This window comes from Hyla sarda, chromosome 6 (genome assembly GCF_029499605.1).
Source record: "Hyla sarda isolate aHylSar1 chromosome 6, aHylSar1.hap1, whole genome shotgun sequence".
NCBI lineage: Eukaryota > Metazoa > Chordata > Amphibia > Anura > Hylidae > Hyla > Hyla sarda.
In genome coordinates, this window is record NC_079194.1 from 29,838,405 (window position 1) to 29,866,400 (window position 27,996).

A 27,996-nucleotide genomic window follows, 5' to 3' on the forward strand; every position below is an offset into this window, starting at 1 on the left:
TTCTGAAGTTAAGGTTGTTCTTTTCTGTATAAGTAATCTCTGATGACACGTGTCTCGGGAAACGCCCAGTTTAGAAGCAAATTCTCATAGCAAACCTCTTCTAAACTGGGCGGTTCCCGAGACACGTGTCATCAGAGATTACTGAGACAGAAAAGAACAACCTAAACTTTAGAAGCTCATAAGTACTGAAAGGATTAAGATTTTTTAATAGAAGTAATTTAAAAATCTGTTTAACTTTCTGGAGCCAGTTGAAAGTTTTTTCCTGGACAACCCCTTTAAGCTGTGGTTAATAGATGCAAGAATATTCAACAATGGGGACTCATAATGGAATATAAAGCACTGTACTAGAGTGTGGTGAAGTAGTCATAAAGTCGACCATTTGGTCCATGTATGAAAATATGAGAGCAAGGCACCAGTCTAGCAATTACATTTTCCAAAGTGAAATTACATTGGACCACCACTATAACCTGGGTCGTGGAGGTTATGTGCCCTGTAGCACAGCCTCAGAAGCAGCAGGAAAGGCATTATACAGCAGTACTGAACAGTATAAACTGTGAATTCAGCATGTCTCTCTATATCAGGCCACTCCTATTCCTTTCACCTCCCCTCTCCATAGACTTCTATGGACAGCTGTAACTTGATGTCTCAGGGAGCTAATTCAGCTGAAGAGGAATTTGAGTCTTTTCTTTAAAGTGATTGCTGAGTTTAGGTAGAAAAGGAAGCAAGTGAGGAACCAGGCATTTTTTTCCAATAGGATAAATTACTATGTTCTTGCATTTGCTTGTGCTATTTATTTATGTAACTTTTATTGAACATGTCATACCTATTTAACTGTAAAGCACTGAGATATAGCAAATAAACAATCTATCAGAATCATACAGAAACGTATCTTCGCTAGTCTAATTTTATAGTTTCGCATTGACTTGAATGGCAATAAATGGATCCTCAGCTGAACTGCTGATGGTGAAGCGGGCAGAGCCAGTGCTGCTCACGGTGATCTCAGTGCCAGAACAACCGGTGCCATCCTTCTGCCCGGAGATGACATCACAGTAAGTGCCAGCAGGAAGTCCAGTGTTCAAGGTGACATCCATGTCCCTGAAAGAATGCCATTGAGTTTATTCCATTAATATACAGTATGTGATGTGTTAGAGGGGTACTCCGTCCCTAGACATCTTATCCCCTATCTAAAGGATAGGGGATAAGATGTCTGATCGCGGGGGTCCTGCTGCTGCTGCACCCAGCATTTGTTTAGAGCATCGGGTGCAGCTCCGGAGGCTCGTGACGTCATGGCCATGCCCCGCTCATGATGTCATGGTCACACCCCCTCAATGCAAGTCTATGGGAGGGGGCGTGATGGCTGTCATGCCCCCTCCCATAGATTTGCGTTGAGGGGGCGTGGCCATCACGTCACCAGCAGGGTATGACCGCGATGTCAAGAGGCTCCTCCCCGCATCGCCAGCCATCTGGCAAGGAGCAAAGTTCGCTCTGTGCACTGGATGCCTGTGGTGCCGCAGCCGAGATTGCCGAGATCCCATCAGACATTTTATCTCCTATGCTTTGGATAGAAGATAAGATGTCTAGGGGCGGAGTACACCTTTAATTTTCTTTTTCAATTGGTCACCTTACTAAGCAGACACATTTATCCTTTGGCAACTGTACTTTGACACCAATATTTTGCACCATGTGGGGAAATGTAGGCGTTTTACATGCTGGTCTCAATTAAAATCCTGATGGGTTCCGATTTACATGATTTATCAAAGGGATACTGTAAGTGTCCGATGGCGAGGATTCTGATCACTGGGACCCCCTGCCCGGCTCCTTGCCTCTCCCCATGCACTGAGCGGGCACCACGTCCCCCCCCCCCCATGCATTTCTATGGGAGAGCCAGAGATATTATTATGCTGTATCTTCTCCTCTACCATAGAGATGCATGGAGGGGCAAATTGGCCACCGCTTCATGTGGTGGTCAACACAGCTCATTGCCTGGGGAGAGCTTGGACCCCGATCAGATAGGGGATCTGTTTTAAGTACTGAAGTACCATTTTAAGGAGTGTACCCCTTTTTATTAAATCAGGGACTTCAGTGCCTGCCCGTACTTTGAAATCTAAGCCAGCTCTCTAGCAAAAATTGTAGTTAATCTATGCTAAACCCCCTTCATGCCCACTTAAAGGGGTACTCCAGTGGAAAACTTTTATTTTTTATTTTTTTTAAATCAACTGGTGCCAGAAAGTTAAAGAGATTTGTAAATTACTTCTATAAAAAAAATCTTAACTATTTCAGTACTTATTAGCGGCTGTATACTACAGAGGAAATGCTATTCTTTTTGGATTTCTATTCTGTCACGACCACAGTGCTCTCTGCTGACCCCTACTGTCCATTTTAAGGACTGTCCAGAGCAGGAACTGCTCTGGACAGTTCCTAAAATGGACAGCAGAGGTCAGCAGAGAGCACTGTGGTCATGACAGAAGAGAAATCCAAAAAGAAAAGCATTTCCTCTGTAGTATACAGCCCCTTAAAAATACTAGAAGGATTAAGATTTTTTTAATTGAAATACTTTACAAATCTGTTTAACTTTCTGGCACCAGTTGGTACCCCTTTAAACCCTGGCCACTTTGAAAACACAAAAAAAGTCACAATTTTCTTTAAGGCAGCTGAGGGTTTACACTAAAATGTGTTGTTTGGGGCACATAAAACCAGGTAAGCTGACTTTATACCCCCCCCCCCCCACCCCACCCCCAGTTGCTACACAAAATAAATTTGCTGAAAGCCGTGCACTCCATTTATTTGACACATTCATAACAGACTTCTAGCAGATTTTGTTTTCTAAATTAAGCCCAAAAAAGGAAAATTCCTGATGTAACCCACAGAGATTTTTTCTCCAGATTTGAGGCCACTCCATAGTGGAGGAACATAGTAGTGAAGGTGCCCATACACGCACATGGCCTCCCAATTCTTCCCCAACTGCAAATGTTCAGAAAGAGAAGGGTCAGGCATGTTGGCCCAATAATTTGGTTTTTAGGGATGACAAGGCACTTCTACTTCTGTCTGGCAGCGACTTTCTCCCATCTCCAACTACAATGCATGTTGTGCCAAGTTGACTATATAGGTGTATAGGGGGTTTGGGGGAGATAGCTGTTGGCTCAAGGAGTGTTCTGCTGACAGCTATCTGAACTGAACGGCCAGCCTTAGGGTATGTTCAGACAAGCGGATCCACAGCGTATTTTACATTGCAGATCTACCGCTGAAGGACCCCTACAGGGTCCCTTTAGATGTGCCTGCTCGGAGACACACTGCTGCAATGTACGAGTTGCCACGCATGCGCGGTATATGCGCACACATGGCGGCCGCTCCCCCTGCTCCCTGAGCTAGGCCGAGAGCAGCAGTGATGTGCGAGTATACTGCGCATGCGCGTGGTGACTCGCACATCGCAGTGTATCTATTTGTAGCGGCATATTGTCGTTCCGAGCAGGCACATCCAAAGGCACCCTGTAGTGGTCGTCTGGCGGCGGATCCGCAGCATAAAATACACTGTGGATCTGCTCGTCTGAACGTACCCTTAGGCTGAATTCATACAACGTAAACTTTTCTGCTTGTATTTTTTTCCAAAGCCACACTTAAAAACACTACGCCCACATTTTCCAGGAAAATCAGTGTGTAAATTAAAATATGTACCTATGTTTTCACAGTGTGAACCTTATTGTGTATTAAACAAGGCTACTTGATAAATTTCACTCACCGGCAGTCATTATTAAACACAATAAAACCCACGTTTCCACGCCCAAAAGCGATCTGATTTTCTCCGTTGTCCCACCAATTAGTGAGAGCCTGACCACTGACCACGTTCCGGAAGATGACCATGTTCCTACAACATCATTTTAAAAAAATTAAAAATTTTCAGTATCAAAAAACCCTTAAAGGAGTACTCCGCCTCTAGACATTTTATCCCCTATTCAAAGAATAGGGGATAAGATGTCTGATCTCTGGGTTGGCACCATGGTAACGGAACCTTGGAGCTTCATGTCTATGGGAGACATGAATGGAGGAGGCGTGACGACTGTGGTCATCCGTCATGGAGCAGAGTTGCACAGGATGACTGGGGTGCAGCATTACATAGAAACATAGAATGTGTCAGCAGATAAGAACCATTTGGCCCATCTAGTCTGCCCAATAATCTGAATCCTATCAATAGTCCCTGGCCCTATCTTATATGGAGGATAGCCTTATGTCTAGCCCTATCTCATATGAAGGATAGCCTTATACCTATCCCTATCTTATATGAAGGATAACCTTATGTCTATCCCTATCTTATATAAAGGATAGCCTTATGCTTATCCCATGCATGTTTAAACTCCTTCACTGTATTTGCAGCAACCACTTCTGCAGGAAGGCTATTCCATGCATCCACTACTCTCCCAGTAAAGTAACACTTCCTGATATTACTGCAGAAACCTTTCCCCTCTAATATAAAACTATTCTTCATTTAAATGTGCTCTCCTCCTTTACCGTGTTGATTCCCTTTATGTATATAAAAGTCTCTATCATATCCCCTCTGTCTCTTCTTTCTTCTATACATGTTAAGGTCCTTTAACCTTTCCTGGTAAGTTTTATCCTGAAATCCATGTACTAGTTCAGTATCTTCTCTGAACTCTCTCTAGAGTATCTATATCCTTCTAGAGATACGGCCTCCAGTACTGCGCAGAATACTCCAAGTGAGGTCTCACCAGTGTTCTGTACAGCGGCATGAGCACTTTTCTCTTTCTACTGCTTATACCTCTCCCTATACATCCAAGCATTCTGCCAGTGTTTCCTGCTGCTCTATTACATTGTCTTCCTACCTTTAAGCCTTCTGAAATAATTACTCCTAAATCCCTCTCCTCAGATACTGAGGTCAGGACTGTGTCAAATATTCTATATTCTGCCCGAGGGTTTTTACGCCCCAGGTGCATTATCTTGCACTTATCCACATTAAATTTCAGTTGCCAGAGTTCTGACCATTCTTATAGTTTGTCTAAATCCTTTTCCATTTGGCGGATCCCTCCAGGAACATCTACCCTGTTACATATCTTTGTGTCATCAGCAAAAAGACCCACCTTACCATCAAGAGCTTATCACTAATGACGATATTAAACAAAATTGGTCCCAGTACAGATCCCTGAGGTCCCCACTGGTGACAAGACCTTGCTCTGAATATTCTCCATTGACTACAACCCTCTGTCACTCAGCCACTGCCTAATCAACTCAACAATATGGGAGTCCAAGCTCAATGACTACAGTTTATTGATAAGTCTTCTATGTGGGACAGTGTCAAAAGCCTTACTAAAATCTAGATATGCAATGTCTACTGCCCCTCCGCCATCTATTATTTTAGTCACACAGTCAAAAAAATTAATAAGATTTGTTTGACACGATCTCCATGAAGTAAACCCATGTTGTTTTTCATCATGCAATCCATGGGATTTTAGATGTTCCACGATCCTATCCTTTAGTAGGGTTTCCATAAATTTCCCCACTATTGATGTCAGACTTACTGGCCTATAGTTGCTTGATTTCTCCCTACTACCTTTCTTGTGAATGGGCACGACATTTGATAATTTCCAAACTTCCGGGACGACTCCTGTTACCAGTGATTGGTTAAACTAATCTGTTAACGGTTTTGCTAGCTCACCACTAAGCTCTTTTACTAATTTTGGGTGTCTCCCATCAGGCCCCTGTGACTTATTTGTCTTCACTTTAGAGGGCAAACGTAGAACCTCTTCCTTTGTAAAGACACATGCATCAAACGATTCATTAGTCTCCCTAATTGAGGTCCTTTTCCTTCTTTTTCTTCTGTAAAAACTGAACAGAAGTATTCATTAAGGCAGTCGGCTAATCCTTTATCCTCTCCTACATACCTTCCTTCCTTTGTTTTTAATTTAGTTATTCCTTCCTTTTTTCATTTATATATCTGAAGAATGTCTTATCCCCTTTTTTCACAGACTAAGCTTGTTTTTTTTTTCTGCCTGTGCTTTAGAAGTTCTTATAACTTGCTTGGCCTCTTTCTGCCTAGTATTGTAGATTTCCCTATCTTCATTGCTCTGGGTTGTTTTATAATTACTAAATGCTAGCTTTTTGTTTTTTATGATTTTGGCCACTTCTGCTGAGTAAAGGAGATTGTGCGGTGTCAGTGGTAGTGTTGCTCGCGAATATTAGCAATGCGAATTTTATTTGCGAATATCGCATATTCGCAAATTGGAGAATATTTGCGAATATAGCAATATATATTCGTAATTACGAATATTGTTTTATTTTTTATTTTTTTTTCACAGTACACATCACAGTGATCATCCCTCTCTGCTTCCAGCTTGTGTGGTCTAAAGATGGCTCTAATACTACTGAGTGAGACTGCGTACAAATTTTCGCATATGCGAAAATTTGCATATGCAAATTTTCGCATATGTAATTTTCACTTATGCAAATTTTCGCACATGCGAATTTTCGTTTATGCTACTTTTTGCATATGCGATTTTAGTGAATATATGACGAATATTCGTCCATATATTCACGAAATATCGCAAATTTGAATATGGCCTATGCTGCTCAACACTAGTTAGCGGCCAGATCCCCGCAATTAGACATCTTATCCTCTGTCCTTTGTATAGGGAATAAAATGTCTAGGGAAGAGTACCCCTTTAAAGCATTTGAAGTTTACAAAGTCATTAACATCAAGGAACATACAGATATCTAGAAACATCTATTTACGATTTAGGTAGGAAAAACATAAATAGATGAATAAAAAAATAAAAAGTTTAACATGAAAAGTATTGATTATTTTACTCCATCAATGTAAATCATATACAGAAGCTTACTTAATCTGTCTCCATCTGTGCTCACACACCCAGTCATTGCCACAAGTGTCGTCTTCATTGATAGTCACTGCTTTAGTGGACCCATCACTGTGGCTTGGTGGTCCAACCCAGTCATTTATATCCTGCAATCACAAGTTATGAAGAATGAATTTGCAGAATACATAATTTGTTAGTATATTGTGGAATATTATAACGTACACATTCTTGTTTTCTTATTGTAATGATGTGACCTCCCTTTACTTTCCTGATAAGTGCTACACAATGACATAGACTTTCATGTAAAATAAAAACATATACTGTGTTGGATGCCTCTGGTGAATGCCACTTATTGGTTCTCTGTCACTCATGGGTTCAGATCAAAAATTTATAAAAAAACACAAATGTGTCCCATTTGGGGTAGGGAATCTGAGCAGAACTTAATCTCGCCTTGACCACTGTCCCTACCTAAAAGGTGGCCCCCAACTGGGCGCAGGTCCCTACACTCGCTAAGTGCGTGGGTGTCAGGGAAGTCAGACAAGCCAAGTCAGCCATACATTGGCAAAACAGTAAAAAAAAAAAACAGACAAAAGGTAAACCAAGGGTAGTAGTACCAGGAGGGTAGCGGAGAACAAAATCAGCAGGCAAAAGGAAGGGTCAGGTAACAAGCAAAGGTCAAAACAGGTCAGGTCACAGAATTTCACAGGAACAGAAACGGTAGTGAAGAGAAAATCCATAATCACAGGTATAGGACTGACAGGCTCACCAGTTTTAATCCCACAATTTTACAATTATGATGAAATACATTTATAACTAGGGAGGGGAAATAGATTACAATACAACTTGAGATATTTGAGGGAAAAAAATAAAAACTTAGTTGCATTAGTTGCTGAGAAAATTAGCATCTTACTTTTCCATCTACAAAGTTCCTAGGCCAGCTATAACTTGACATGATGCGGGTAAATCCATAAGGATGGGCCAACATGAAGCCAACTGCCATCTTGTACAAGCTGCAATAGATTAATAATGTCAAGGTTATTGAGTAACTCTTCTGAAGTCTTGAGAAAGATGTCTGTCCTTACCGTGAGTCAAAGAAGGTGAGGATAGAAGCTCCACCGGCTCCATGACCTCTTTGGTTATCGTGATTGTCAATAAAAACAGTGGCCCTGTCAGTCGGCATGAAACCCCAGCCTTCTCCCCAATTTCTGGAAGAGAAACCATTGGTAAGTACATTCCCAAGGCTGTACACACAGAAAGTGCCCATCACTAACTGTTAAACTTACTTTAGATATGCCATCTTTTCATTGTCCCACTTCCGAATTACTATGCCAAGTTTGGTGCCATATTTAAATTCCGTTATCCGTCCAATGTCAAAGTACTCCTTGCATGATATTCCTTCTCCGCCCAGATCAATCACCTAATAGAATCCAATACATGTTATTGACAACTAGAGTTAGTTACAATCCAGTCTACATCTATAGGATTGACAGGGAAAAAGGGGCTTCCCCTGTCATCCATTGGATCCCTTGATGAGATGGTGGGGTCCTGATGGTTACTATGGGAGATGGAGGACAATTATGGCCTCTGCCTCTGCCAGCTACAGAAGCCTGTAAAGCCTAACCACACATGGTCAGTGTAATACGAACAGACATAGTTTACGGTAGAACAGATGTAAAAAAAAAAACTAATAAATACATGCCAGAATTTCTCATTTTAGTCCACTTGCCTAGAAAAAAGGGGGGGGAAAATAAGCTCTCACTGTTGGCCGACAAATAAATAAATTATGGCTGTCAGAATATGGCTATACAAAAAAAGCTCAGTGATTTTTGTTGTGAAAAGCCTTTAAAAAAAAAAACTATATAAATTGGGTATTGCCATGCTGAGCCACAGAATAAAGATAACATGTCCTATATAGCACACACTGAACATCGTAAATATTACAAATTGAAAACATAGTATCGTATTTTTCGCCATATAGGATGCGAAATCTAGAAAAAAAAAGATTCTGAACCCAACAGTGGCTGTCCGGGCATGCTGGTAGTTGTAGTTTTGCAACATCTGGAGGTCCGCAGGTTGAAGACCACTGGATAGGAGGTAATACTGACGTGTCCCCACCGCTCCGGACCCGTAACCACTGCCCCGGATGTCGCTCCATCGCTGTTGCCGCGTCCCCTGGGTGTCCCTGACGCTCCGGACGTCTTCTTCCCCGGGATCCAAGCTCTCTGCCGCCGCCATCCCGTCACCGTCATCACGTCGCTACGCACGCCGCTCTTATTGGATGACGGGACGACGTGATGACGTCGAAGTAGAGCGCTGGCCATGCAGGGGATCCCGGCACGGAGCAGACACCGAGGAGGCAGGTAAGGTCCCTCCCGGTGTCCTGTAAGCTGTTCGGGACGCCGCGATTTCACCGCGGCGGTCCCGAACGGCCTGACTGAGCATCCGGGTTAGTGTCACTTTCGCTTCAGACGCGGCGGTCAGCTTTGATCGCCGCGTCTGATGGGTTAATACAGGGCATCACCGCGATCGGTGATGTCCTGTATTAGCCGCGGGTCCTGGCCGTTGATGGCCGCAGGGACCGTCGCGATAGGCATGTATTCGCCGTATAAGACGCACCAACTTTTCCCCCCCAGTTTTGGGGAAGAAAAAGTGCGTCTTATACGGCGAAAAATACAGTAATATTTTTTTTTATTATCTTCCTCCCCAACCAATTTAATAAAAACAGATAAAAAATTATATCTACTCCATAATAGTAGCAAAAAAAACTTGTTTTACAAAAAAAATCAAGCCCTCAAATGCTCCCAAAACAGTTTCAGGTACATCTGTGCTAAATCTGCAAAATCTGGCTCTTTTTAAAGGGGTACTCCGCCCCTAGACATCTTATCCCCTATCCAAAGGATAGGGAATAAGATGTCAGATCGCCGGGGTCCCGCTGCTGGGGACCCCGGGGATCGCTGCTGTAGCACCCCGCTATGAATACTGCGCAGAGCGAGTTCGCTCTGCACGTAATGACGGGCGATACAGGGGCCAGAGCATCGTTATGTCATGGCTCCACCCCTTGTGACATCACTGCCCACCCCCGTCAATACGGGAAGGGGGTGTGGCGGTCGTCACGCACCCTGCCATAGACTTGCATTAAGGGGACGGGCCGTGATGTCATGAGGGGCGGAGCCATGACGTCACGCTGCTCCGGCCCCTGTATCGCCCGTCATTATGCACAGAGCGAACTCGCTCTGCACAGCAATGATGGCGGGGTCCCCATCAGCGGGACCAAAGCGATCTAACATCTTATCCCCTATCCTTTGGATAGGGGATAAGATGCCAGGGGCGGAGTACCCCTTTAAGTCCACATCTATGGCCAAACAGTAGCTCATGATCACATATAAAGAACTACTGTAACAAATTTTGGGTTATTTATTCTCCTGCGCTCTATGTAAACATGAGAAAATGTAATGTGTATCTACATAATCTTGGAAACATTGAATTTTTTAAATTTTTTTATCTGATTCTAATAAATTCTATGAAACATTTGTTGTGGTCAGAAGCTCACTACCTCCCCCCCTATATAAATATTTTGAGGGGTGTAGTTTTCAAATTAGGGTCTTTTGGGGTGTTGCTTCTTATGTTTTGGTACCTTTTGTGTGCTTGATAAATATCCTAACAAAAAGAGGGCCAAAAATCCTTTATGGTGTCATGCAGCACCCTAGGGTCACACATGGGATATTTCTAAAAACGGAAGAATTGGGCTAATAAATATTCAGTGGAATTTTTCTGTTTATACCTACGGTGTTACAGAAAAAAAATGATTAACATGATGAAAATTTGCAAAAAGTTTACTTTTTAAATTTTACTTCCACTTTGCCTTAATTCTTGTGAGCCACTTAAAGGGTTAACACTATTTCTAAAAGTTTCTAAAAAAAAAAAGAGTTTTTAAAGGAATTCCTAGCACCCAGGACTCTGAAATCCACTTAAAAGTGAATTGGTGTAATGAAGAATTAATTATGTGTCTTGAAGAGTTCTCTGTTCTGAACAGCTGATGGAAATGCTGAGTCAGCACAGGCACTCTGATTGGCTGAGGCGCACACACCCACCCCATACTATTGGTTGTGGAGGGGGAGGGGGCTGCAGTCTCACTCTGCTCACTATTTTGCAGCCTTGTTGCCTGCTGGACACAGTTCCTTGCAAACCCTACACTCTCATGTACTCAGCTTTTCCCGATCTCTGTCCTCGCTCTGGCACCTGTCGAAGCACAGTTCTCTGCAACCCCTCCACTCTCATGTACCCAGCTTCTCCCTTTCCTCAGCTTTTCCCGATCTCTGTGCTCGCTCTCTGGTGGTTGTCACAGCGGTTCTCTGCAACCCCCTCCGCTCTCATATATTCAGTTTTTTCATCTTCCCCAGCTTTTCCTGATCTCTGTTCCCAGCTTTCCCCAGCTTTTCCCGATCTCTGTGCTCGCTCTGGCAGCTGTCAGGGGAACATTTCTTTTCAGCGTCTTCTTGCACCAAAATGTACAGTGGAAAATCCACATGATTTAGCATTTCTGCCATGTGTGGACATACCCTTAGGGCAGTGGTCTCTAAATTGTTGACCTCCAGCTATTGCAAAACTACAACTCCCAGCATGTCCAGACAGCTGTCTGCTGTCTGGGCATGCTGGGAGTTGTAGTTTTGAAATACCTGGAGAGCCACAGTTTGCAGATCACTGCGCATAGCTCTCTAAACTATGGCCATCCACATCTTGCAAAACTACAACTCCCAGCATGCCCAGACAGCAAACAGCTGTCTGGACATGCTGGGAGTTGTAGTTTTGCAACAGCTGGAGGTTAACAATCTAGAGACCACTGCCCTAAGAGTATGGCCACACATGGCAGAAAAGCTAAATCATGTGGATTTTCCACTGTACATTTTGGTGCAAGAAGACGCTGAAAAATAAATGTTCCCCTGAGAGGTGCCAGAGCGAACACAGAGATCGGGAAAAGTTGAGTACATTAGAGCGGAGCAGAACACAGAGATTAGAGCGAACACAGAGATCGGGAAAAACTGGGGAAAAGGGAAAAGCTGGGCACAGAGATCAGGAAAAGCTGGGGAAAAGGGAAAAGCTGAGTACATGAGAGCTGAGGGGTTGCAGTGAACTGTGCTCTGGGAAGCAAGGCTGCAAAATAGTGAGCAGAGTGAAACACTTCTGCTCCCCCCCCTCCCCGACCTACCAATAGTATGGGGCAGGTGTGTGCGCCTCAGCCAATCACAGTGCCTGTGCTGACTCAGCATTTTTATCAGCTGTGCGGGACACAGAACTCTTCAAGACACATAATTCTTCATTACACTGGTCCCTCAATAGATAATTCATGTGGCATGACTATCTTCCTCAGGTGTTCAGGCTGGTGTGTTATATATATAGCTGTATATATAACCAGCCATACCATTGCTTGAAGAGTGGAGTGGTGGTCTGTAACCTAGGCAATGAGCTGTCAACAAGGGGAGGAAAGGAGCAGGAATATCAGGAGAAGGAGGCAAGTTTGCTAAATGAATGTAGTTGCAAATGCATGTAACTTGATGTGTCCTATAAGTTTAAAGGGGTACTCCGCTGCTCAAACTGTTCCGAACACTGGAGCCGGTGCCGGGAGCTTGTAACTTCATAGCCCCGCCCCTCATGATGTCACGCCTCGCCCTCTCAATGCAAGTCTATGGGAGGGGGCGTGACAGCGTCACGCCCCCTCCCGTAGACCTGCATTGTGGGGCGAAGTGTGACATCATGAGGGGGTGGGGCTATGACATCACCAGCTTCCAGCATCGGCTCCAGAATTCGGAACAGTTTGTTCCAAAAGTTGAGCAGCGGAGTACCCCTTTAACTATGGCAGATGGGATGGATTGTTATTATTGAGCGCCTATCCAATCGATATAACTTTGTTTGACAACTTTGGATACTGGAACTATTTTTTCTTTCTTTTACCTCTTGGAAAATAAAAGGACGAGTCCCATTAGGGAACCACTTAGTGTTCAGGTCGTTGAGTCTGGTGACAATGGCTTGAATGTCCCCCGGCCACATGTGTTTAGCGGCATCAAGTCTAAATCCGGCCACCCCGATATCAATGAGCTTGTTCAGGTAGTCAGCAATCTTCCCACGGACATAGTCTTTTTCTAAAGCCAAATCCAGAAGACTCACAAGACGACAGTCTCGGACCTGTGTAAAGCAAGTGGAGGGAACAACAATAACTAAGTCCTGGAATGTTGGGGAATAGTATTGTTAAGTCTAATAAATATTACAGTTTTTAGTTTCATTATATTATACCTGATCTGCATCTCCATAGTTCTCAATGTCACCACTGCCAGTTTTACATTTCTTATCATTAAAGTCATGATGGGAGTATGGCACGCCAGGGAAGCTACTCTCATTGGAATTGTAGTAAGTACCGCATGTAGAAAAATTCCCTTTTCCAACTCCCGATCCGCACATGTGGTTAATGACAGCATCTACATAAATATGAACCTGTAACATATCAAGAAATGAAGTTATCAACCTGTATGTGGTGGAATACAGTGTAATGTCTATTATTGTATAATGCAGTGGTTCCCAAACTGTACATGGGGGGGGGGTAATACAACTGCAGGGGTTCCTAATACTGCAACAGGGAGCTAATACTACTAAAGGGGACCAAATTCAACAGAGGGGCCTGATACTACAACAAGGGGGCTTATATTACAACAAAGGGTCCGAATACTACAAAAGGGGTCATAATTCTACAATGAGGGGTTAATATTACAATAGGGAAGACTAATGCTACGCTACAATAGATCTCAGAGTCACTGGAGTATCCAGAGGAGCAAAAACGGGTTATCTATGAGGCGCGCTTCGCACTAGACTTACGAAAGTGGGCACATGTTCCCAAAACGCGTTGTCATTTTCTTAATAAACCTTTTTTTTTTTTTAGATAAACCACAGTTTGTCCCGGTTACCAGTGCGGCGTGTGCCCCAAAGAAAACCCCTTTTTGCTCTTCTGGATACTCCAGTGACTCCAAGATTCGTTTACAGAGCCCTTCCACGGTTATATATTTCTATATATATTTCTATATGTGCACAAAGATGTTGAGCTCTTATATAACTTGTTGCCTTTGGTATTGTCACCAGTCAGCGCAATCTGTGTTTGTTTTTTCTCTTTCTACATATTTACTAATACTACAATGGGGGATAATACTACAATGTAAGGGAGGGCAATATTACTGCATGCGACCTAATTTTACAACAAAGTGGATTTAATAATACTAAAAGTGAGTCTAATATTACTACTTATTACTACTACCGGGGGGCTAATACTACAACTGAGGGTGCTATTACTACTTCAGGGAGCTAATACTACTACAGGGGGACCTAATAATACAAAAGAGGGGGCTTATACTACTAAAGGGGGACCTAATAATGCAACAGAGGGGGCTTATACTACTACAGGGGGACATAATAATGCAACAGAGGGGCTTATACTACTAAAGGGGGACCTAAAATGCAACAGAGGGGGCTTATACTACTACAGAGGGACCTAATAATGCAACAGGGGGGGCTGATACTACTACAGGGGGACCTAATACTACAACAGAGGGGGCTGATACTACTATAGGGGGACCTAATGATACAACAGAGGGGGCTGATACTACTACAGGGGGACCTAATACTACAACAGAGGGGCTTATACTACTATAGGGGGACCTAATGATACAACAGAGGGGGCTTATACTACTACAGGGGGACCTAATACTACAACAGAGGGGCTTATACTACTATAGGGGGACCTAATGATACAACAGAGGGACTTATACTACTATAGGGGGACCTAATGATACAACAGAGGGGGCTTATACTACTACAGGGGGACCTAATACTACAACAGAGGGGCTTATACTACTATAGGGGGACCTAATGATACAACAGAAGGGGCTTATACAACTACAGGGGGACCTTATACTACAACATGGTGAACTAATTGTACTACAGGGAAACTAATACAACAGGGGACCTATTAATACTACAGGAGGGGCTAATAATACAACTAGAAGGCAGAATACTACAGGCGGACCTATTGCTACAAGCCACCAAGAAGTGGCCCTAAGTACATTGTGAGGCCTTACTGCAATGTGGGGATTCGGAGGGGACCTATGTCACAACGTATGCCTATCCAACACATATAGATGTACACTGCAGCTGTTGGATAGGCGTATGTTGTGATTTATGGAGCCTTGAAAAAGTTTTGATACACTAAGAGAGCGGTGAACCGAAAAAGTTTGGGAACCATTGGAGAATGTTTACAATTCTCTGTTATAACGCAGTTTTTTCATCACCCTTTTCAGAAGCCATTGCCAGAAGTGAATTATGAAAAAAGGGATGTTATAGAAGAAATAATAACCAATACTTATACCTATTTATTATTTTTATTTCATCCTAATTAGAAAAAAAAATCAAGAAAACTGCATCAAAATTTAATGTTTGAAGCAGTTTTGCATGCATTGGAAATATATGTTATGAGTCAAAGTGAACCTACGCTGGTATATTAGGGAACAACATAACTGCTGTGCAACCTGTGCGACAATTTTGGGTAGCATGGGTCTACCTGGACGAATGTGGATCCCTTCAGATATTAACAGCGGCTGGGAATTTAAGATTCAGTATAATAGTAGCAGAGCAGAAGATGAGAAGCATAGCCATGACAGGCCAAGGTCAGGATAGGCTGAGTTATTTCACAAATAGTTTTCTAGGCATAGTCACTTTGGGATTAAATACACATGGGCAAAACCTTGGCACTTTATTTCTTCAGCATTCAGGAGAAGTATTATTTAGGTTATGAAATCAGATTAGTCATTTGGTTAGACTACCTGTAAATCATTGCTAGAATCCCTGAGCCAAGAGCAAAGGGTTAACCAGTCCCGGTATGTTTTGTGTAATGAAACTTAAAAGGGTTGTGCGCTGCCCTGACTTTCCGAGCTCCGCTCGCAGCGTCCAGAAGTTCATTACTCCGAACGCTGTGTGCGGGCTTCCGTATTCGCGGCCGCCGGGCGTGACGTCATGCCCGGCCCCTTGTGACTTCTCGCCCGCCCCCTCGTGACGTCTCGCCCGCCCCCCCTCAACGAAAGTCTATGGGAAGGGGGCGCGACCGCTGTCATGCCCCCTTCCCATAGACTTTGGTAGAGGGGGCGGGCGTGACGTCACGAGGGGGCGGGCGTGACGTCACGCCCGGCGGCCGCGAACACGGAAGCCCGCACACAGCGTTCGGAGTAATGAACTTCCGGACGCTGTGAGCGGAGCTCCGAAAGTCAGGGCAGCGCACAACCTCTTTAAAGGAGAACTCTGGAATAGGAAAATGATCGTCCATACTGCCGGCAGTAAAAAAAAATTAAACAGGTACATACCTTCCTTCGCTCCCCCGGTGCCTCCGGTAACCGACTCCGCCGCGATCCTCTTCCTGGTTGCCGGTGGTCAGCAAGTCATACTGCACTCAGCCAATCACCGGCCGCAGTGAAGTCCCGACTCGGCCGGCGATAGGCTGCGCGGCAGTGTGACGTTTTCGGCCCCGGCAGCAGGTGCTGGTGTAGTGAAGAATTGTGTGCCTTGAAGTGTTCTCACACTGCCGCTCAGCCTATCGCTGGCCGAGTCGGGACTTCGCTGCGGCCGGTGATTGGCTGAGTGCAGTATGACTCGCTGACCACCCGCAACCAGGAAGAGGATCACGGCGGAAGGCGGAGACGGTTACCGGAGGAGCGAAGGAAGGTATGTACCTGTTTATTTTTTTACTGCCGGCAGTATGGACGATAATTTTCCTATTCCGGAGTTCTCCATTAACTGCAAATATGGCGGGCATTGCAGTAAAAGGGTTAACTCCTTAAAGGGTACCTCTCATCAAATAAACTTTTGATATATCTTAGATTAATGAATGTTGAATAACTTTCCAATAGCATGGTAATGAAAAATATGCTTCTTTCTATTGTATTTTTCCCAATCAGTCCTGTCGGCAAGCATTTCTGACTCATGCTGGAGTCCTAAACACTCAGAGCTGCCAGCCTGCTTTGTTCACAGCCAAACAGGCTGTGAATAAAGCAGGCTGGCAGCTCTGAGTGTTCTCCTTTGTGAACAAAGCAGACTGGCAGCTCATAGTGTTTAGGACTCCAGCATGAGTCTGAAATGTTTGCTGCCAGGACTGGTAGGGAGACCCCTAGTGGTCATTTCTTCAAAGTGGAAAATTAAATAGAAGGAAGCATATTTTTTAATAACATGCAATTGTAAAGTTATTCTGCATACATTAATCTATAATATATCAAAAGTTTTTTTGATGAGAGGTACCCTTTAACTTTCTCCAAGCACTCCCTTCAGACTTCTGATGTACATACACTCCTCCACATCGAAATTGCAACACTAGTAAGGTGTTTAGACAGGTTTATAATGTATAATTTAAAATAAAAAAAATATTATTAATAATAATAATTTAAAAAAAAATGTCACTGTGACGTTCCCTAGTGAAGGCCTTTTCGTGGCATTTCCCACGTGGTCTCCAGAGCAATTTTCTGCTATGACTGCATTAGAGACAAAAGAGGGACTCATCACTAGAGAGGGCAGATTTCCATTCCAGCCTCCATTGCAGACTTATTCTGCACCATGATAGTCTTTGGGAACGTTCACAAGGGCTGATTTATTTGCGAGTTTCCCGCTGTGTATTTGAAAGGGGGTGGGCTCTTCTCGGCTGTCCGCAGCAGATTTTCAATGATGGAATTTTCGCTGCGGAAAATCAGCCGCAGACCCTACTGACTTCAATGGGGCGGATTTTCCGCAGAGTAAATTCCACCGCGGAAAATCTTCTGCGGACAGCCGAGAAGAGCCCGCCCCCTTTTTAAATATGCGACGGGAAACCCGCAAATAAATCTGCCCGTGTGAACATACCCTTTGACAGTGGTGGCCTTAGGTCAATAGAATACCTGTAGCTGGACTGTAGCTCGTGGCCTAATGTTGTGTGACCACCTTCTGATGGTTTCTGTCGACCTTCTTCATTGTCCTAGGCTTACAATGTGATGTCCAATTTCATTACAAAAAAAATAAAAAATGGATCACTAGTGGAGTCATTCTTCTAATCTGTCAATACAGAGGAGATTCCATGCCTGTTGGTTTCCTCTGTGCACCTATTGCTGTTGATCCAGTTCCTCCTTGGTCTTGAAAACCACTGGGACATGCAACGTTGAGCAGTGCGGACATCTCCGCCAATGCACATAGCAATCCGCTGAGGGATAAACCAAGGTCTGAACTCAAAGATTCTGTTTGTCTCAGTTTGCCTGAAGTGGTGATATCTGGCAATTAACATATTAACAGAAGGCATTCTCTTTTCTGAGCTCCAACACCACAGACTGTAGAGATCCAGCATCATATAGATCCCTGTGCTGCTCTCTGGTTCTCTGTAGCCATTAGGAAGTCTCTGCTGCATAACTCAGTGCGATTGGCAAAGGTTCCCGAGACACTAGTTCTCAGGGAGAAAAAAACGGTGTACCGAAGCGCTCTATCCTCTGTGTCCGCTCACTGTTGGAGGTTCCGATCGTGGTCATGTGAATAAATAGCCAGACTCGATGCGGTTGGTTAATCACTCAGCAATCACGCTCCAGCGGCTCCAAGCGGACTTTTTTTTTATTTTTTTTACGTTTACATCGTTCACCGTACGGGATGATTAACAATATATTTTAATAGTTCAGACTTTTACGCACGCGGTGATACCAAATATGTGTATACATTTTTTTTAACGCTTTTTTGGGGGTAAAATGGGAAAACGGACGTTTTACTTTTTTATTGGGGGAGGGGATTTTTCAAATTTTTTTACTTTTCTATTTTACATTTTTTTTTTACACTTTTTATGTCCCCATAGGGACTATTCATTGCAATCAGTTGATTGCTAATACTGTGCAGTGCTATGCATAGGACACAGCACTGCTCAGTATTATCGGTGATCTTCTGCTCTGGTCTGCTCGATCTCAGACCAGAGCAGAAGACCCCGGGAGACGGCCGGAGCAAGGTGAGGGGACCTCCGGCCGCCATGCTGGATGATCGGAACCCCGCGGCAACGTCATCCGGCCAAAAGTGCCGCAATGCTGCAGATGCCGTGATCTGTATTGATCACGGCATCGGAGGGGTTAATGGCGGACATCCACGCGATTACGGATGTCCGCCATTACCGGCGGGTTCCTGGCTGCTGATAGCAGCCGGGACCTGTCGGGCATGACGCGAGCACCGCTACGGTGCTCGTGATCATGTCGGCGCGTAAATGTATGTCATGGTGCGTTAAGTACCACGTCACCATGACGTACATTTACGTCCATTGTCGTTAAGGGGTTAATATTAATTAATTTAATATATAAATATTTCAACTCCCAGCCATGGGGGTTGAAACAGATATGGTTAATATGGGTCTCATGACTTGACTGCTCCATGTTACTGCATGTCACAGCTCTGTGAGGGTAAAGTCTGACCGGTTTGGTGAAGCAATGCTTCCTGGGAAAAGGTATTCAAATTAGCTCTCCACCAGATGGAAGAGTTTCCCATCTCAGTACAGAACATCCACTGTTGACTGGTGAGACGCCTTTAACGTAGTTTGCAGGAGATTACAGGAAAGCTGCCTCCACTAGGTGGCACTGGAGACAGTTTTTTTCTTCTGGGGGACAGCTAATTTGCATACCTTATCCTAGGGAGAATTGTCCGTAAAGGTCCCCATAGACTTTAGTGAAAAGTTAGCCCACCGATTTTGGCATGACTGTCCAACTCTACCCCAACAGTTGATGTACAAGGAAAGAAAGCATGTTAGATTTCAACTGTCTATTCCTTTGGTATTCTGGCAGAGCTGTCTGTCAGTGGCTTACCTTCCCTTTTTATAATATATCAACATTCGACCAAGCTAAATATATATTTACATGTATTGGGTGAATGGAAGAGATGTCTGTTGACCAAACAAATATACGGTCAATAGCTATGGAAGGTGCATAGTCTTTAGACTCCCTACATTAACTGGTGGTGTCAACAACGAGAAACATTGACCTTTATGATAAGTACCGTATTTTCCGGCGTATAAGACGACCCCCAACTTTTATAGTTAAAATATAGAGTTTGGGATATACTCGCCGTATACGACTACCCCTCTACCGTGATGTACGGTACCTTACCAGTGATTGGCTGGATTGTTGTATACAAAAGATACGAGATCTAAGAGGCAGAGAAAGAGGTACGGTAATAGGATACATACAAAGGCGGGCCGGACGGTTGAAAGATGCGTATTTTTCTGGGCACAGCGCCGCGCTCTCTCTATTCATTCCCCGGGTGCCCCACTCTATCTCTATCAATACCCCAGGCCTCCCGGCCGACTGCGGCATCCCGCCCTATAAGACGACACCCGGTGTATAAGACGACCCCCGACTTTTGAGAACATTTTCCTGGGCTAAAAAGTCTTATACGCCACTAAAAACAGTACCATCTTACAACCATTAAAGTTATATACCTGAACATTGTTACATCTGGTGACCATGTCCCTGAACTGTTGTTCATCACCAGATCGGCTGCAGATCTGATAGCTGATTGGCTGGTATCGCTCCCACCAGGGCCTGTTGGGGTTGGTGATGATTAAATTCTCATTAGGAGGTGAAATCTGCAGAAGAACAAAGAGATTACAGATCATTTTAGGAGACATATTTTAGAGCAACAGTAAATAAACCAGTGACCCCCCCAACCTGTGACTCTCTTCAGCTGCTGCAAAACTACAGAACTCAGCATATGTCCTGCCAGGTGTGGCATAACTACAACTTCTAGCATGCCCTGGCAGCCTCGGGGGAAGGTTGTGATCCCTGAAATAAACCATCTGTAATACCAGCACGTCAAAGTAAATTTCCTAAGTATAGACATTGGGAAATCTTTTTTGGTATAGAAGATCAATAAAGGAAAAATTTATATAGAGGTGGTCAAATTTATATAAAGGGGTACTCCGGTGGAAAACATTTTCTTTTTAAATCAACTGGTGCCAGAAAGCTAAACAGATTTGTAAATGAAAAAACTGTGTGTGCAGCTCACAACCAGATATTCGAGGTTAATGTGGATAAAAAATCATTCCCCACCGATCAAATAATGAAAAATCAAATATATAGGCCGTTTTGTCTGAACAGAGCGCTATTCAAGCTCAATACAAGCATCACTTTAATTCCAGCCGGCACGGAAGTTCGCAATCTCAATCACCTGCTGCACCAAACAATCGGCCTTGCACATCAACTTCACTGCAAGTCTGCTGCTTCCAGCGTGAGTCCAAACCCACCTGGGCCACAACTAAGAGCCAGATTCGGCTCAAAATGCGTCGGTTGCCTTTCCTTCTGTGTTTTATGGATATCCTTTGTTTTTAATCTGATGGAATAAAAGTAAAGTTTTACCTATTTTCTCAGTACACATGTGAAGCAACTGGAGGCCCCTGCTTGTTTGCCCTTGCAATTTTCTTCCATTGGATTCCGGGACCCGGCCCGCTGTTTGCCTACCCTGCTCCCTATGGAACTTCTGTTTATCCAGTACTGCACAGTGGTGAGCTGAAATAGTCCTTTCCTCCTTTTTTCACCAATACAATCTACAAACTGTAAGTCAAAAAGCCCCCAGAAATGGATGGCAACAAAGTGCTGGAGAGTTCTGAAGTGGCAGCAATGAGTCCAGATCTAAATCCCATTGATCACCTGTGGAGAGATCTTAAAATTGCTGTTGGGAAAAGGCGCCTTCCAATAAGAGAGATCTGGAGCAGTTTGCAAAGGAAGAGTGGTCCAACATTCCGGCTGAGAGGTGTAAGAAGCTTATTGATGGTTATAGGAAGCCACTGATTTCAGTTATTTTTTCCAAAGGGTGTGCAACCAAATATTAAGTAAAGGGTGCCAATAATTTTGTCCTGCCCATTTTTGGAGTTTGGTGACATTATGTCCAAAGTGCTTTTTTTCCTCCCTTTTTTTGTTTAGTTCCAATACACACAAAGGGAATAAATGTGTATAGCAAAATATGTGTTACTGCAATCCTTTTCTGTGAGAAATACTTCATTTTCTAGAAAAATTTCAGGGCCATGACTGCACAACAATACATTCTCCATGAATTAATACAATCTACATACAACAATACATTCTCCATGAACCAATTGTAACACAATGCGCTCTGGCCACTTGTGCATTGCTGCCCTCTCCTCTGCTGCCGGCGGGGCTGGGATTCGCATTGCAGGACGTGCCCACATGCGAGTCCCAGCCCGTCACTTACCACTGTCCTCTGCCACCTCCTCCACTGTGTCTCAGTTCCGCACATGTGTACCCGTCTCCTAGGGCGTGGGCGCACCGGAGCTCTGAAATTTAAAGGGCTAGTACGCCCATAATTATGTGTAACACCTGACACTACTCTTTAAGTCCCTGCACCTCCCATACTTCCCTGCCGGATCTTCAGTGCCCCTTGCCTGAGATTAAGCGTTCCTATTGTCTGTTGCTTTGCCCATGTATTTGACCCTTCTGACACGTTATTTGACTACGCACCTTTGTCGCCTGCCCTGACCTTCTGCTAAGTCTGACTACACCTGTGCCTCATTCTTCTGTACCTCGTCTTGCCCAGTAACCTGTGTGGTTGAGTCGTATCGAGGGTAGCGACCTGGATGTTGCCTGCCACAGCATGCCCATCCTACCTTGCGGCGGGCTCTGGTGAAGACCAGCTGCACCTTAGCATCCGCTCCCCGATATGGCCCGTGTCATCTGCCACACAGGTTGAAGGATCTACATTCAGCAGCGCTACTACCACTACAGTGAGTGTTACAGCAAGATCCGGCCATGGATCCCACTGGGGTTCTGCCGCCCAATAATCCAGGGTCTCGCCTCTATCGTGGCTCACCAGTCACAACAGTTGGCCCAGCAGGCACAAAGGTTAAACCAATTGTCCGCCATGATGCAACAGTTGCTATCTGCTCAACAACAGCCACAGCCTCCTCCTCATCCAGTGTTGCCTCTCGCTCCTGCAGTCACCTCGGGATCTAAGCTTCGTTTGTCTCTTCCTGAGAAGTATGAGGGGGATCCCAAGTTTTGCCGTGGATTCGAGACACAGTGCTCAATGCACATAGAACTAATGGCGGAACAGTTCCCTACGGAACGAGCAAAGGTGGTCTTTGTCTTCAGTCTCTTAACTGGAAGGGCCCTGGCCTGGACAACCCGGCTATGGGATCGCAGTGATCCACTCACTACTAATCTCCAGGCTTTTCTGTCAGAATTCCAAGGAGTCTTTGAAGAACCTGCACAAGCTTCCTCCGCTGAGATGGCTTTGCTGAGTCTTTCTCAGGGCTACTTCTCTGTGGGTGAGTATGCCATCCGATTCCATACCCTGGCATCGGAGTTATCCTGAAACAATGAAGCTCTTTGCCCCACTTTCAAGAGAGGACTTTCTAGCTACATCAAGGATGTCCTTGCTGCACGGGAATTGCCCACTACCCTGAATTAACTCACACAGTTGGCATCTCGGATTGATATTCATTTCTCTGAACAACGTGAGGAACTAAGTCACGAAAGGGAGTCTGCACGACCTCGACACTTTCCTTGCCTTGCACCCATCTTCCAGCAATCACCACAACCTTCTACGTTGCCTCCCACTGTGGAGGCTATGCAGGTGGATCGGTATAGCCTGACTCTGCAGGAAAGAACCCGCCAACAAGCTGAGAATCTTTGCCTTTACTGCGCAAGTGCAGATCATTTCCTCTGAGATTTTCCTCTGTGTCCACAGTCAGAGGGAAACGCTGGCACCTAGGGTTTGTAGGAGAGGCCTCCCTAGGTGTGAATGCCTCCTCTCCATGTTTGAATTTGACGGTCCAGCTTCCTCTACCCTCCAAAGAGACTTTTTCCATTCTTGCCTTCCTGGACTCTGGTTCGCTTTATCAATGCCTCCTTAGTACATAGGTATCGTCTGCCAGTATCCCATATTCTGAAGAGTTTGTACATTTCATCGGTCAACTGAGAAAATCTGGACTGTGCTAGCTTATTCCGCACAGAACCCTTATCTATGCAGGTTGGAGTTCTGCATAAGGAAAAATTGCTTCTATGCACTTCCACATTGTACCTCCACTCTTCTTCTTGGCCTTCCTTGGTTACAACTACATGCCCCGCATCTTGATTGGAAGACTGGAGAAGTACTTCGCTGAGGAACTTACTGCTATAACAACTGTATTCATATCCTTCCGTCCAAGTTGGTGTCTCCTACTACTCCCCTGCCCTGTCTGCCATTGTTCCTTCAGGACTTTGCTGACATCTTCAGTGAGAAACAAGCTGAAGTTTTACCACCACATCGTCCCTACAATTGTCCTATTGATTTATTGCCCGGGATCACACCTCCTCGGGGCAGGATTTACCCTTTGTCTGTACCCAAAACCCAGGCCATGTCTCATTACAGCCAAGAAAATCTACAGAAAGGATTTATCAGAAAGTCATCCTCCCCTGCCGGGGCAGGATTCTTCTTTGTGGAAAAAAAGGACGGATCTTTGCAACCTTGCATCGACTACCGTGGCTTGAGCAAGATTACTGTCAAGAACCGCTACCCACTTCCTTTGATCTCAAAATTATTTGATCGTATGCGAGGATCTTCTCCAAACTTGACCTTCGTGGGGCCTATAATTTGATTTGTATACGAGAAGGAGACGAATGCAAAACAGCGTTCAATACTCGTGATGGACATTTCAAGTATCTTGTGATGCCATTTGGAATTTGTAATGCTCCAGCAGTCTTCCAGGAGTTTATCGATGATATTTTTCGTGATCTTCTATACTCCTGTGTCATTGTCTACTTGGATGACATTCTCATCTACCAACCTAATGATCAGACTCATCGCTCCTACCTCTGCCAAGTTTTACAACGTCTATGAGACAACCATCTCTATGCTAAACTGGAAAAGTGTACTTTTGAGAAAACCAGACTTCCATTCCTGGGGTATATCATCAACAGTCAAGGTCTTCAAATGGACCCTAACAAGTTGTCTGCTGTACTGGACTGGCCTCATCCTTCTGGCCTGAAAGCTATTCAGTGCTTTCTCGACTTTGCCAATTACTATCGACAATTTATTTCTCATTACTCCACCTTGGTAGCCCCCATTATTTCTCTCACCAAGAAGACTGCTAATCCGAAGGTTTGGACTCCAGAGGCTGAAGAATCTTTCAAACTGTTAAAATCTGCCTTCGCCTCTGCTCCTGCTTTATCTAGACCCGATCCAAGCAAGCCATTTATTTTGGAAGTCGATGCTTCTTCTGTTGGAGCTGGTGCAATTTTAACACAAAAGTACTCTAAAGGAAAAATTGTAACCTGCAGTTTTTTCTCTAAGACATTCTCTCCTGTGGAGAAAAATTATACCATTTTGAGATCGCGAGCTCTTGGCAATAAAGGTGGCTTTGGAAGAATGGCGTCATCTGTAGGAGGGCTTGGTACATCCGGTTACTATTCATTCTGATCACAAAAACTTGGTCTATCTACAGACTGCCCATCGTCTCAACCCGAGGCAGACTCGTTTGTCTCTGTTCTTTTCCAGATTTGACTGCTTCATCCACTTCCGTCCAGCAGAGAAGAATTTACGAGCTGACGCTCTATCCAGATCCTCTGATGTTCAAGACCAGGAATCCCATCCTCAACATATTATTCCTCCTGAACGTCTCATCTCTGCAGCACCAGCAAGTCTTCAACACCTGCCTCCTGGGAAGACTTAGGTATCTCCCCGTTTAAGACTCAGAGTCTTGAAATGGGGCCACTCCTCTCTTCTGGACGCTCATTTCCAGACAATTTTGGTGGCCTAGTTTAAAACAGGATGTTATCGATTTTGTCCATTCCTGTTCAGTCTGTGCTCGGACAAGACCCCTCGTTCTAAACCTGCAGGTCTTCTACAATCTTTACCTGTCCCAGAGCTTCCCTGGAACGATATTGCTATGGACTTCATTACTGACCTTCCACCTTCCAGTGGCAATACAGTCGTCTGGTTGGTAGTGGACAGATTCTCCAAAATGGCTCATTTTGTGCCGCTGCCTGGACTGCCATCTGCACCACAGCTTGCTAAACTTTTCCTTTGCCACATCTTTCGTTTACATGGTTTGCCTTCACATATTGTATCCGACTGTGAAGTCCAGTTCGTCTCTAGGTTCTGGTGGGCTCTTTGCTTACGTCTCCAAGTCAAGATTCATTTTTCCTCAGCCTACCACCCTCAATCCAATGGACAGGTTGAGAGGGTGAATCAAGTTTTGGGAGACTATCTCAGTCATTTCATTTCTTCTCGTCAAGACGACTGGGTTATTTTGCTTCCTTGTGCAGAGTTTTCATACAACCATGAGGATTCTGAATCCACTGGAACTTTGCCTTTCTTCATAGTTTATGGTCTTCATCCTTGTCCTCCTCTTCCCTTGTCCTCTTTTTCCAGAGTTCCTGCAGTTGACGAGCAAGTGCGGAATTTTTCCACCATCTGGCAGAAGGTACATTCCTTTCTTCTGCATGCTACGAGTCGTATGAAGTCTCAAGAGGACAAGAAAAGACATTATTTTCTGGTTGTCAGCAAAATATATCCGCTTCAAAGTACCCAGTTATAAACTGGGCCCTCGCTATCTAGGTCCCTATAAAATCAGGAAACGGTTAAATCCCATGGCCTATTCTCTCCATCTGCCATCCTCTCTTCGGATCCGGAATTCCTTCCATGTTTCCCTCTTGAAGCTTGTCATCCACAACCGCTTTTCTAAAAATGACATCTCACCTACTCCCATCTCTGGTACCTCTGATGTTTATGTTGTTAAAGCAATTTTGGACTCAAAGTTTATCAGAGGAAAACGCTTTTTTCTTGTGAATTGGGAAGGATTCGGTCTGGAAAATAGATCCTGGGAGCCAGAGGAAAATATCCTAGATGTGACTTTCTCAGCAAATTTTTGAACCGCAAAAGGAGGGGGAGACCAAAGGGGGGGTGGGAGGGTGCTGTTACACAATGCGCTCCGGCCACTTGCGCTTGCTGTGAGCGCATTGCTCCCCTGCTGCCAGAGGGGCTAAGATTCGCATTGCGGGAAACGCCCGCATGCGAGTCCCAGCCCGTCACTTACCATGGTCCTCTGCCGCCTCCTCCACTGTGTCTCACCTCCAGCATGCTTGTCCCCGACTCCTAGGGCATGCACGCGCCGGAGATCTGAAATTTAAAGGGCTACTGTGTCCACAATTATGTGTAACACCTGACACTACTTTATAAGTCCCTGCACCTCCCACAATTCCCTGCCAGATCTTCAGTGCCCCTAGCCTGAGATTAAGAATTCCTATTGTCTGTTTCTTTGCCCGTGTATTTGACCCTTCCACTACGTGATTTGACTACGCACCTTTGCCACCTGCCCTGACCTTCTGCTAAGTCTGACTACTCCTGTGCCTCTTCCTTCGGTACTTCGTCTTGCCCAGATACCTGTGTGGTCGAGTTGTATCGGGGGTAGCAACCTGGGTGTCGCCTGCCGAAGCAAGCCCATCCTGCCTTGAGGCGGGCTCTGGTGAAGACCAGCGGCCCCTTACACTCCGCTCCCCGATACGGCCCATGTTATCTGCCACACAGGTTGGAGGATCCACATACAGCAGCGCTACTACTGCTACCGTGAGTGTTACACAACAATCTACATGCACCAATACAATCAAAATGAACTAATACAATCTACATGAACCAATACAATCTACAGGAATCAATACAATCTACATACAACAATGCGTTCTCTATGCACAAATACAATCTACATGGACCAATACAATCTACATGAACCAATATAATCTACATGCACCAATACAATCTACATACGACAATACAATCTACATACAACAATACATTCTCAATGCACCATTACAATCTACATACAACAATACATTTTCCATGCAACAATACAATCTACATGTTACGCCGAGCGCTCCGGGTCCCTGCTCCTCCCCGGAGCGCTCGCGGCGTCTCTCTCTCTGCAGCGCCCCGGTCAGACCCGCTGACCGGGAGCGCTGCACTAACATTGCCGGCGGGGATGCGATTCGCCGGCTGTCATGTTCTGGTGCGCGCGGCTCCGCTCTCTAGGGCGCGCGCGCGCCAGCTCTCTAAGATTTAAAGGGCCAGTGCACCAATGATTGGTGCCTGGCCCAATCAGCCTAATTAGCTTCCACCTGCTCCC

At 44.7% G+C, this 27,996-nt stretch overlaps 1 protein-coding gene across 2 annotated transcripts in view; it reads right to left on the bottom strand.

The window, feature by feature from the left end:
* Nucleotides 1-200: 200 nt before the first annotated feature.
* The window catches only part of LOC130275437 (pancreatic alpha-amylase-like), a 33,086-nt gene continuing 5,290 nt past the window's right edge, over nt 201-27,996 (bottom strand). Inside the window, exons 2-10 of one of the 2 annotated variants that reach the window (XM_056523408.1) lie at nt 20,323-20,469; nt 13,110-13,307; nt 12,771-13,001; nt 8,105-8,238; nt 7,904-8,026; nt 7,732-7,831; nt 6,846-6,967; nt 3,737-3,862; nt 201-1,095 (exon numbers count right to left, since the gene is read on the bottom strand). In XM_056523408.1, coding sequence (XP_056379383.1) covers nt 906-1,095; nt 3,737-3,862; nt 6,846-6,967; nt 7,732-7,831; nt 7,904-8,026; nt 8,105-8,238; nt 12,771-13,001; nt 13,110-13,307; nt 20,323-20,469 — 1,371 coding nt within the window. In that variant the 3' untranslated portion in view covers nt 201-905. The remainder of the gene's footprint in view (nt 1,096-3,736; nt 3,863-6,845; nt 6,968-7,731; nt 7,832-7,903; nt 8,027-8,104; nt 8,239-12,770; nt 13,002-13,109; nt 13,308-20,322; nt 20,470-27,996) is intronic. The other variant, XM_056523409.1, reaches the window with a different exon arrangement.